This window comes from Pelophylax lessonae, assembly GCF_965119305.1.
Source record: "Pelophylax lessonae genome assembly, chromosome: 2".
In the NCBI taxonomy this organism is placed as follows: domain Eukaryota; kingdom Metazoa; phylum Chordata; class Amphibia; order Anura; family Ranidae; genus Pelophylax; species Pelophylax lessonae.
The window spans coordinates 113078308-113091548 of NC_138769.1; the positions used below are offsets into that span (position 1 = coordinate 113078308).

The 13241-nt window shown below is 41.7% G+C and overlaps 1 protein-coding gene across 1 annotated transcript in view; it reads right to left on the bottom strand.

Moving 5' to 3' along the window:
- Positions 1-287: 287 nt before the first annotated feature.
- LOC309545712 (uncharacterized protein) overlaps positions 288-13241 on the bottom strand; it is a gene marked incomplete at its 5' end in the record, with an annotated part of 280165 nt that continues 267211 nt past the window's right edge. Inside the window, one exon of the mRNA XM_082245047.1 lies at positions 288-317. Within this exon, the coding sequence (XP_082101173.1) occupies positions 315-317 (3 nt within the window). The 3' untranslated portion in view covers positions 288-314. The remainder of the gene's footprint in view (positions 318-13241) is intronic.

The following is a 13241-nucleotide window of genomic DNA, read 5'->3' on the forward strand; positions in this document are numbered from 1 at the left end:
AATATTTCTACATCATTATAAGCAATTTCTCTTCTATTCCTGGTGTTGATACTGGGAGTTCCACAAACGAAGCGGAACACCCCCAAGTCTTCTGGATGGTATATACAGTTAGTAATGATCCATGTTGGCATGAACACTGTCAGCACTAGAAGAAACAGTCCGCAAGTTGCCTTCCCAGAATTCTGGGGTAAGAGAATTGAGGACATCTTCTTCAGAGATTTTAACACCTACTTCACTCACTTTTCGAGGCCTTGCAACACCTATTTCACCTCCTGTATCTGTGTCTTGCTTCTCAGGTCTGGGGGGAATCTTCTTCACTCTACTTGCGTGTATCCAGGTGTTAGCTTGTTCTGTCAACACAGCGGTCCGGGTCACGGCAATCACGGTGGTTGGCGGTCCAAAGGGGAACTCTTGCTTCTTATTCCGATTCAGCTGTTTAACGACCACTGCATCACCCGGTACCAAGGAATGGGTTGATTCCTGTTGAGAGAGAGGGAGAGTGCGAGCCACATTGCCATGGATACTGTTTAATTTCTCAATCAGATTTTTACAATACTCCTCCTGTATTTGCTCTAGATCCCCTCTTTCTATCACTAGGGGCTTCTTCGTCCAAGGAGTGGGAAATGGCCTACCCATTAAAATCTCAAACGGGGAAAGACCAGTGCTCTTTGAGGGGGTCATTCTGATCTCAGCCAGAACAGCGGGCAGTGAATTCTTCCACTTGTGGTATGTACCTCCTGTGGCCTTCCTAAGTTTGTCCTTTATCGTTCTATTCATTCTTTCCACTATCCCTGAGCTCTGTGGATGGTAAGGAATGTGAAACTTCCAGTCAATCTGCAGTAGTCTCACAAGCTCCTGACAAATCTTAGATGTGAATGCCGGTCCATTGTCAGAGTTTATCTGGACCGGGCATCCCCATCTTGGGATCACTTCCTGAGTTAAAACCTTAACTACAGTTTTTGCGTCTTCTCTGGTCGTCACAAAGCATTCCAACCAGCGCGAAAACATATCCGTGATAACCAAAAGAAATTCTTGCCTTTTTCCTACTTTGGGCATGTGAGTGAAGTCGATCTGTAAATGTGTGAAAGGTGAGGTAGGATATTGTAGATGTTCATGTGAGGGCTTATTGGGAATGTTAGGATTGTTCCTAATGCATTCAATACATCGGGCCACAAATGTCTTGCAGAGTGAGGGAAGGTGCAAAATGTAGAAGTCTTTGGCTATCAGTTCTGCTGTGACTTTCCATCCCCTGTGTCCTACACCATGATACTGTGAAATGAACAAAACTGCACTACTCTGTGGGATACCAGGTCTCCCCTCTTTGGAGATGAGCCCTGTATCAGGGTCCAGCTCCAAACCTTGTGAAACCCAAAAGTCCATGTCCTCTTTGGTTGCAAAGGCCTGGAGATCCTGAAGTATTTGGTCCCAAGGCAGGGATGGGGGCACTAAAAGAGGGAGCTGTGCAAAAGCTTGGCCAGCACTGGCAGCTGCTTTTGCAGTAGCATCTGCCAAAGCATTCCCTCTTGCAATCGAGTCCTTGCCATGAGTGTGTGCTTTACAATGAATGATAGCTACTCTGGATGGGAGCTGAATAGATGACAGTAAGTCATCCACCAAGGATGAGTGTGATATTGCCTTCCCATCGGCTGCTATAAAGCCTCTTCTCTTCCATATGAGTCCGTGATCATGCGCTGTTGAGAATGCGTACTTGGAGTCAGTGTAAATGTTCACTTCCTGTCCCTCAAAAATCTGGCAAACCCGTGTCAATGCAATCAGTTCTGCTGCTTGAGCAGACTGATAAGGAATTGGTTTAGCTTCCAGAACTATGTCAGGCAGCTGTACCACAGCATACCCTGCATGATAAGTGTTGTCATTCGGGCGAGAACAGGAGCCATCCACAAAGACAGTCTGCACCCCCTCCATAGGGGAAGAAAGCATGTCTGCCCTTGGGGAGGTATCCTGATGAATGACTTCAATACAATCATGCAGGGGAGGCAACTCATCGCCTTCTTTTTGTAAACTCAACATGGCATTGAGAATGGGGGCTGGGCCTGAGTTGGGAGGGCTGTATGCAATTGTCAGGGAAGGGTTACCCAGAAGGATAACCTCATATCCACTGAGCCGTTGAGCAGACATGTGCTGTGTGTGCAAATTCTTCACCAGGAACAAGATTTGATGTGTAGTGTGTAACGTCAGGGGATAACCCAATGTAAATGACGTAGCCATTTCCACTGCCATGGCACAAGCAGCCAAAGCTCTCAAACATGCTGGCATTCCTTGGACAGGAACAGGTACTACCTTAGAAAAAAAAGCAACAGGCCTCAGCTTGCCTCCATGCTCCTGTGTTAGGACCCCAGCCATGGTTTTACAGTTGTCCCTCGCAAACAGATGAAACATTTTACAATAATCAGGAAGTCCCAAGCCAGGAGCTGTAACCATTGAAGTTTTAAGATACACATAAGCATCAACCATTTCATCAGACCATTTGATAAAGTCAGGATTATCAGACAGAGTGGCTTGTCTCAAGATATTGTCATAGTAAGCGCTTTGGCTTATATATTGTCTCAGATAGCTTGCCATTCCTAAGAACTTCAGCATGTCATTCTTAGTCTGTGGGCGCCCCAAACCCACGAGAGCCGCAGCTCTCTTGTGACTGATTTTGCGTTCACCATGAGACAAAGTAAAACCCAAGTATTCAACAGTTTCCTGACACCATTGCAATTTCTTTCTAGACACTTTGTGACCTGTCTGAGCTAAGTGTTCAAGCAGTGAAATTGAGTCATTTACACATGAACTCCTGGTGGGACTTGTCAACAATAAGTCATCGACATATTGAAGGAGGACGGAACCATGGCAAGGTGCCCAACCCTGGAGCGTAGCTTGTAACGCTATTGAGAAAACTGCCGGTGAATCGATGAATCCTTGACTTAGACGCCCCCAAGTTAGTTGGCGCCCAAGAAAGGAAAAAGCTAGTAGTAATTGTGTTTCCTCATCCACAGGACAGGAATGAAATGCATTTGCCAAGTCAATGACAGAAAAAAATGTTGCATCAGCAGGAATCGAGGTGATAAGAGATGGTACGTCAGGTACAATTGGGGCAATGGGGATCACCAAATTATTAATGGCTCTTAGGTCTTGTACAAACCTATAGGATCCATCACTCTTCTTCACAGGATTGATTGGCGTGTTATAAGGAGATATGACTGGTTTCAATATCCCCTTCTCCAGGAAATGTTTCACCACAGGGGCAATCCCCTCTATCTTCTCTTTTGACAAAGGGTACTGTTTGTGGTATATAGGGGATGCTCCTGGTTTCAGTCTAGCTTTGTAAGGGGTGCATAGAATGTGTCCTACATCCAGACTGCTTTTGGCCCATACAGGATGATCAGGAGGAAATATGGATGAGATCTCATCTGAATGACTGTTTCCAGGGGTCAGAGTTTCTTGGTCTGAGGCCAAGAAAATGTCCGTCCCACGAACCATTATTGACAGTGCGAAGAAAGGTGATTCAATTGAAACTCCTCCTTTCCGGTCGATGGAAATACACATTTCCAGCAACCCCATCAAATCTCTCCCTAACAAATTCACTGGACAGCAAGGAATGACTTTGAATGAATGACACAAGAGTATTTGGCCTGTTGTCATGTCTGCAACTGGGAGAGGTGGTGTTTTGTAAGTTTTGGTCAGTATCCCATTTATTCCCATGGAAGGTGCAGCAATCTGTCTCTCACCCCTGTACATTTCCCCTGAGAAGGCTGAGCTCATAGCCCCTGAGTCTGCGAGAAATGGATATATCTTGCCATCAACCATGAGTGACACTAGGGGGTTTTTGGAATAATGGTCAGAGAGAAGTGTGAATACTGGGGAAATGCCTTCCGGGCATCTTCAGGCCTGGTGTTGATGTGGCCCCCACTGAATGGGAAAACGCACAGAAGATTGAGAAGGGGGTCCTCGTGTCTGCGGGGCCTGCTGTGGTTGGTGAAATGTTTGCTGCTGTGTGTAGGGTTGTGGTTGATTGGGCGGCTGAGGACATTGATTCTTCCAGTGGCCTTCTTGGCCACAGTTGAAGCAATGAGTGCGTCTACCTCCTCCCTGCTGAACCCCTCCTCTTGAGCCTTGGTATCTTCCCCTTCCTCCTCTTCCCCACCTCTGACTATTCCTGGTATTATTATCCTGTGGCTGGGCATGCATTTGGTTGCTGTTAAGCAACCCATTTTGGTACATGAGGGTTGTAGACCCTTTTAACTCATAACATCCTGCAGCATCTCTCTCTATAATCTTTGAAGCAAAATCCTTCGCAACAAGATTAGGCCATTCCGGAATCGATTGTTTCACTACGAGTGCATACTCCGACTTCAAGCAAGCAACAAATGTCTGTACAAATATCTTTTCCATTTCTCCCTCTGTGGGCAGACCTGCCTCTTCCTTCCACACTTTCGAATACCTTTTAAGAAAATCTATCACTTCCTCCTTATTCTTCTGCTTGCATGTCACAGCTGTGGGGAGAGAGGATCTACTCTTAAATACCCGTGTCATTTCTTTTTCTAACTCCGTCCACATCTCCTTCCTTCCATCTTCAGAGTTAAGTTTATAATCAGCAGCTGCTGTAGCTGCCGACTGTACGGTGCTTATAGACTTAACAGATGCCCAATTCCAATCAGTCCCCTCATCAAAACCCATCAGGCCATCTATTATAATTCTCATGTCTTCCTGAGTGTACTGTCTTCCTTTGCAGGCTCTTTTTAAATAATTTATACAGGCAGTGGGGCTGGCTTGAGGTTTAGGCGCTTTGGCAATGATGTTATCTAATTCATCCATGTCCAATGGTTTGAGAATTAACTGATTACCCATGACTAGGAAAGGATAGTGGCCCTCTCTCTCCGTTGCTAAGAGGACGGCTTCCTTTGCTTCCAGCTCAGGGCTGGGAGGACGGCTTTTCACCTTACCTCCTTTGGTATACCCTTGAAGTTTCACTATAGCCTTTGTCTTTGCTGCCCTGGAACGTTCAACACTAGCCTCGGGTTCACTTACCTCGGTCCAGGTTGCTCCCACACTTTTTGTCAATTCATCCAGCGTAGCCTTTTCAATCATCACAGTATCCTCACTACTTACCTCATCAGGTTCTTTCATCACACTCTGTGATGGGGCAGGTTCCTGTGCAGGTTCCTGTGCCTGAATTGCTTGTGGTTGGGGCTGCCGGACTGGACGCTCTTGACCCCCTAGGGTGAGGGCGCCGATTTGAATCAGCTCATCATCCCTGGCCCGTGCAAGTGTTTGTGAGATATTGGGATACATGGGGGCATATGAGGGAGGCGGACAGGGAGGTGGAGGTGGACAGGGTTTACAGGGAGCAGGGGAAGCAGATGGAGACACTATGGGTGAGCGCTGTATCTTCGGTTCCATAGCATGTAACTGTTTACAGGTAAAGGTAGGCAATTCCTCATCCTCCTTTTCACGCCTTATCTTGGACCAATTAATTTTTCTCTTTGTTGCCCTTTTCTTGCTCTTTTTATCCTGGCCCTCTCCCTCCGTATCACTGTCCTTCTTGTTTACTGATGCATTACTCTTTCCTCTTACCCTTCGCCAAGAAGGAGCCACCTTAAGCCAATTCTTTGCTGCCCTTCCCATATATTCCATGTCCCACTGAGGATCTCCTGAATACCATGGAAAAGCCTGCTTATCTCCTAGACAAAGACCCTTAACCATATCCATATGGAACTCATCATTTGCCCCATCCTTAGGAAACGGAGACATGCTATGCATAGCTGAACTCCATCCAGCTAGATTATCCACAAAAGGGTTAATCAGAGCATAATCTGTATCACAAACTCTTGCTACATAATCCTTACATGTCTCCCCGGGATTGGGAGGGGGATAAATCTTACTCTGAGAAGTGCCCATATCACAATCTTATCACGTAAATAAACAAACAATGTGGAGTGGTGCTAACAGCTGTCAGTCTCACCTTACAAACAGCTGCTAACAATCAAGGTTATGCAGGTATACAGTTTATCTTAACACTCTATAATATGCAATATGCAGCGAGAGGAAGAAAAGCAAAGAGGTTTGAGAGCCCCACTGGTCATCCAACAACCCAATGTCTTAATGTCCTGCCAAAGGACCTTTTAGCCAATCCTTGCCCAAAAGGAAGCTTGAGTTACTTAGTTCACATTAAATCACTGTCTGCCTGAGACAAAAGTTGTCTGCCTGAGACAAAACCCCAAAATTTTTTTTTTTTTTTTTTTTTTAGTACTTTACCAAAAAGTACACATACATTTAAAACTACTGTGGGTAGAAATCAGAGTTAAACAGAGCCAAGAAGCAAGTCAAGCAAGCGTCAGTACAGACACAGAGCTAAGTTACTTACCACTTGGGTGTTTCTGAATCCCACCGCTGCCACCAAGCTGTTAGGTATTTATTGGGTTTTCCCTTGATTGACCAGTAGAGGGCCTCAGTCAGTGCTGGAGACCTGAAGTGACCACTAGAACACGCAGTAAGTTATCACATCAAGTCCGAGGTTTATTTTGGACAACTGCTCTTAAATAGAGACAGTGACGTAGCAAATGTAAAAGCTCTCATCAAATCATCAGTAATCAAAGTACATCGGTAAAGATATCTTAACCAATAATATCATTACAGCGTATGAGTTGGCAATAAAACATAAAGCATGGACATCTCATGATATTGAACAGTAATTATTAACAGGCTGTAGAACTAGCAGGGTCTAAAATCCATCATCTCTGCAACTTTCAGGTCAAACTGACTCTATAAGTCAATATCGGCTTATGGACATAAGCCTTGCCAAATTATCAGTAACTTATGAAATGAGACAAACAACCTGTCAGCAGAAATAGTGAATTTTAGCTATTCTGTTTGTGGGGTGAAAATGATTTCTGATTGAACTCGTTCATTACCTCACACTGAGCTTATCATTTCTTAACCTCTGTGCTTCTGACCTGTTCTGGCATTGTTTCGGGGGGCAATTGGACTCTTGTATTTTCACTCTTTTGCCCCCCCCCCCTTCCTAGTTTAAATACTCTTTTGCAAATTCTTGGAGTTGTTCACTAAGTACATTTGTTCCTTTGAGAGAAAGATGCAAACCATCATTTTTGTACAGTTCCTTTCTATTCCAAGTAGAGCTATCATGAGAAACAAAGCCAAATCCTTGCTCTTGACACCATTTACTAAGCCATATGTTGAACTCCTTTATGCGCCTCTGCCTATCATTCTGAACATTATGCACAGGCAGAACTTCAGAAAATGAAACGGTGGATGCAAAATCCTGTACGTCATTACCAAGTGTGATAAAAGATTTTTTCACCTCTGACACTTCATTGCAAGCCAGGTCATTTGTCCCTAGATGGACAAGATCATCCACGTCCCCTTCCTACTTTGCTTGCTTAACAATATTAATAATACGTCTTCTATCTTGTCTAGCAGTAGCACCAGGGAGACATCTCACAAAACCATTTTCTTTAAGCTCCACACTTCTTATGATTGAATCACCCAGCAACAGCTGCTTCCTTTGAGACTTCACTTTATCTTTTTTGTCCTTGGCTGCAGTCTTGCATACATTAGACATAGGAGTCAATGGTTTCTCACCCTCTGTGCTTGAGTCCATATCCATGTTGTCCTTACATTCTGAGAGTGCTGCAAATGAATTATGGAGAACCACCGACTGTGGGACATGTCTTCTATCCACCACTCTAAGTCTTCCAGAACCTACAGTAACCCATCTGCCATTTCTGGGGGTCCTCTGTGGCAGTGGCATTGCAGCAGTCCCAGCTGCAGTTTGTTTAACAGATAATTTAAATATCTCTGATTTCAAAAATGCAATTTCCTGCTGCAGTAAGGAGAATTGCTACACTTAGTAGGCTCTTGTGTCCCTCTCTTTAAAAAATTTGTGTATACATAAAAAGATTATCAACACATTTTTCCCCTTTTTTATAAGTGATCACATACCCACTGTTCTCATCTGCAAAAGGAGCTCAGAGAAGCGGGGGAGGAGAAAAAGCAACACACTTGTTTTCCCAGTGAATGGCTGTGCAGGAAGGGTGTGTTCAGGACAAGTCTGATTATTGGAGAAGACTAAGCTGAGTTCTCAGCACAGCTGACCTTGCTTTGCTCTCAGGCCTAGCCTGGACTGTTTTCAGTAGGAAAGCAGAGTGACTGGCAGGGTCACCAGGTAAATCACACAAAGGAAGCAATACAAAGAGAACATGATATTTTTCATACAAGTATATGATACAGCTGGCACGTATCAAGAATATGAAAAGTTGGGTTTACATATTCTTTAATTGGCAAGCACTAACCCCACTCATCACAGTATAAAGCTGGCCATACACTATACATTCTGTTTGCACAATCTAATTTAGGCTTACTAAAACTATGTAATATGAGGGCATACAATACGTAAACAATTACTTGCATTTGTATCAAATTAAAAAGGCCATTGCATTATATAGTTGATAGTAGATCTGTACAATCAGATTTTATAGTATATGGTCATCTTTGGGCTCACCAAACACATTACAATATGATTGTACAATCTCCTTTAGACCTACCAACTATGTAGTTGTAAGCAGGTGAATGTCAAATGGTTTATGTTGGTTAAAATTGTTCTATTGTTTTCTAGTTGATGCATATGATTAGAATTTAGAGTAACCATATAGCACTGTTTAGTTGTGTTTGGAGTGACTGGAGTGTTCTGGGGGGGCGCCTGCCTTTCAGAACACAATAGCACAGCAGGGGTGATCACTGTACTAACATCAGATAGTTAGTTCAGCCGCTCTTCCTGAGCTGTGAGGTTTTTTTTTGTTTGTTCAGCCCTGCATATGGGGCTTAAGTTACCTCTCTTCCTTCAGCCTGCTGATTGGACAATGACCTAGAAGCAGCACACTAACAAGGTACACAACAGGAATTTATGAACTCACTGGACTTTTGATAAGATCATTTTTTAAGCACCTATTGGTTTCAATGGTTTATTTCAAGTGATTATAAGGGCTTAAAGTTTTTTTTACCCTAATGCATTCTCTACATTAGGGTAAAATACCTTCAGGGCCACAGGAGGACCCCCCCCCCCCCGTTATAACTACCTGAGCCTAATCTTGATCCGGTGCTGTGCCTGAGAGCAGCGGCTCTCTCTGCTCTCTCTGCTCTCTCTCTCCTCAAAGGGGAAGGGCAGATTGAAAGCAGCATTGGCTCCCGCTGCTGTCAATCAAATAATTGGATGAGGAAGCGGGTGGAGGGTCTGAGCCACACCGTCTCTGTCTATAGACGCAAGCTACACAGGCGAGCCTACATGAGTGCATTCCATAGGAAGTGGCTTCCTACGGGGGCATTTACTAAAGAGGTAGAGCCACGAGCACCAGCAGAGAATCCCCAGAAGAGGAGGACCTGGGGAGGTAAGTATGACATGTTTGTTATTGTTATTAAAAAAAAAAGTAAAAAAAAAAAAAGAGAAAAGAAAGTTTACAATCACTTTAACAGACTAAAAGAGCGCAAATATAAGGAGTTCATTTTGAGGGTCTAAATATACTTTATGCTGTCCAGAGAAATGCTGTTAACCTAACATTTAAAGAGGAAGTAAACCCATCTCACAAAAATTAAATTGCATCGCATACTAGCTCATTATGAAATACTTACCTTAGAATGAAGCCCCCGCAGTCCCGCCTGCTCAGTGACATTATGTCCGACATGTTTTGGCCGTCCTGCTTTCTGGTTCGCGTCCTCCGGCCATCTGATTGGCCGGAGGTGTGATTACGCATGCGTGCGGGAGCCACTGTTAACGGCACAGGGCTCTGAAGGAACGGCACGGGTGGCCATTCCTTCAGAGCGCATGCACCAATGACGTCATCAGCTGCATTAAAAGTAAATATCTCCTAAACGGTGCAGATTTAGGAGAAACTTACACTACTTATAGGTAAGCCTTATTAAAATTATTAATACCTATTTTTTTGAATATCTAGAGCTCTTACATATACTGAAGTTTTTTTTTCAGAATGTGCAGATGCTTTATCAGTCTTCCTTTCTCTATTCAATCCATACATTTTTCTACAACATTTTTTAACACAACTAATTTGCCTAGCAACAAGACACCCTGCACATTAATGTGAGGAAGATATAATTTCCATAAAGAGAGTGTCACTGGTGTGAACAGAGCTCAGAAGTCCATGCTGTTAGTGTGTTAACCACTAATCCGCTATGATTTAGCAATAATCCGCTATGATTTAGCAATAATCCGCTATGATTTAGCAATACTGATAATAAAAACACATTTGAACTTTGAAAGTTCTGGGGCTGTTTTTCATAATGGCTAAGAAATAAATGAACTGAATAAATTTAACATTATTTAAAGGACCGTATTTGCTAAAATGTGCAAAATATTGCAAATTATTATGAAGAGCAATAAGGCTGAAATACAAAAAACAAAAAACAAAAAAAAAAAAAAAAAACAGCAATCTTTGTAGAGGAATGTGAGGAAGCCAGGAAGCCAACAGCAATAATACATTGAAACCTACAGAAAAAGGTAACCTACAAGCATAGTTTTATATTATAATGTTAAATCTATTTAGTTCATTTATTTCTTAGCCATTATGAATTTCTCATATATGTTAATTTAGTGGTTCTATGTGTAAAAGATGCATATTAATGCAAAATATGTAAATCCTTCCTAGAAGCAGACAACATTTTCAATGTATATTTATAAAAATTCCAAATATTAACTTAGTGATGAGATTTAATATGACACCAAGAAGCAAAGCAAAAGACTAGCTTTAGTGTAATAATAACCTAGGAAATATACCAAAAGTGGGGTATGCTTTTAAACTCATTCCATTGCAGTAGTGAGAAATTTACCAGTCAAAGAATGTAGTTCAAACTGAGATGGGGCAGTAAAGCAGTAATCAATCAATTAATCAATCAATCAATCCAGGAACTTATATTAGTCAATCAATCACTCATTTACTTTACATAGGAAAGATTTTCATATTAAATTAAAGAGAAAGCTTGTCTTTGTTGGTATGGGGTTAAGACAATTCTATCACACACTTTCAATTATGAAATATCTAGACCCTCTTTATAATGGTGACCATATGTCTCTATTTTAAGTCCCTTACTTAGCCTGTCAGGATGTTTGAATGATTAACTGAGTCAGAGATATCGACTGTTTAACTGATTAATGTATACCAGTGCCTCCGACATAAAGAAAAATATTAAAAATAATTAAGCTGACCAATTAATTATTCCTGAGATTCGCTGCCCTATGCAGATATTCTTTAAGCACAATAAAATTATGTGAATATATGGACAAGATTTATTTTAAAACTGAGTCATTTAACGAACACAAATATACAGGATAAATGGTATAAAGTGAACTCAACAATATCAACGATTTTGTCTAATAAAATATTTTTTTCCACAAGTGAAACAAAACTTAACATTTGTTGGCTTCTGAAGGCCTTGTAAACATAAGACAGTTTCAGTTTAATAAGACGTTCTTCTCTCTGGATCCAGGTCTGTGAATAAGAGCACCCCATTGTTCAGAGATTATTTGTGGCCTTGCCACAATTCGCACTGTATGCAAAGCTGTTGGGATAACAGACTACTCAGTTTCTGTCTCTTTGGGAGGATTAAGGCTCTATTGACATTTGATGTTTTGGGATCTTGGGCAGAATCACTGCGATTCTACACGTGATCTCAAATTTCACCGCAATTACAAAGCACATGTTCGGGGGCCATTTATTTTCAGTGGCACCTAAACGTGGTGTGGTCTTGCGGCAATCATCGAACGATAATTTGTGCGGCAATCGCAGTAAACCACAATGCGCAAAGCTCATCGCCCAAAAGAAGCTCCTGCTCCTTTTTACGTGAAAAGCTACATAAGTTGCAGTTTGCCATGATTTATCATGTGATAATCATGGCAAAACCACACCACATTTTAGGTGCCATTGAAAATGAATGGTACCCAAACATGCGTTTTGCGATTGTTTTGTTTTGAGATCACAGGTAGAATCGCAGTGATTCTGACCGAGATCACAAAATGCCTAATGTGAATGTAGCCTAAACGTTAATAAGACAAATATGAAGGTGTATCATGGCCTTTTTGAAACCTTTTATTTTCCTACACATCCTAGTATATAGTTCCGAATCTAAGACATCATAAAATCATAATTTCAATTCATAGAGGCTCTGGCAAACCCCGGCGCTGCAATCACGTTCTGAATCGGTCTGCTACAGCTCAACCGTGAGTCCCTGCTGCTCCCTTTTGTAATTTGACATTACATACTATGCTATGAGGTGTTTTGCTTAATACTCAGATGGGATACACCGGTCCGTAAGGATAGATTGGTGCCAGATCTGGGAAGTTTCATTTTTTCTTACCCTCTGCAGCCAGGATCATTACCTTTGCTGAGGGGTGAGTGCGACCTCTAGTGGAAGTTGGGACTTAAGCAACCATAGCTCACCTATCACCACTTCTTACTTTTTATTTTTCATTTTGTTTATTATTTTTATTAATAATTATTATATTTATTAAGCATTTATTGTATATATACACAATACCCTATCTTGTCACATTAATTAAATATATTCACCAGCACTTTGTTATCTTTTAATTATCAGGCCATATACTTTACAATTTTTATTTGCACGATAATTCTTGTATACACATTTACCTTTGCACTGGCACCTTAATTTGCACATTTTTTAATCATATGGTCTGGATCACTGGCTGTTTTCACTATATTTATAAAAGGTAGCGCCGTTTCCAACTGCCTCCCCCCTCTATAAAATATGACCGTGTATCGTGGCCTTTTTGAAAACTTTTATTTTCCTACACATCCTAGTATATAGTTCATAATCTAAGACATCATAAAATCATAATTTCAATTCATAGAGGCTCTGGCAAACCCATCCCAGAAAATGTAATTGTTTCTTTGGATTCATACACACATTCTTCTCTGCTGATAGCTGAGGCAAGATACCTACATTAATGGACGTTAATAAGCAACCCTGCTTTGATTTTTTTTAAAATATTAACACCAACGATTTCAATTTGCGCTTTATCTATGAGTGCCGTACAACAAGCATCAATTATTTGTAAGTCCCTTTGGAGGGCAATTACGATAAGGGTTCAACTTGTACTATGACTAATTCCATTTTTTTGTCCAGCAGTTTCCATCCTTTCCAAACGAATAGAGTGAAAGCAGTAGGTGGGTTTTTGTGAGCCAGATGCAATTGCT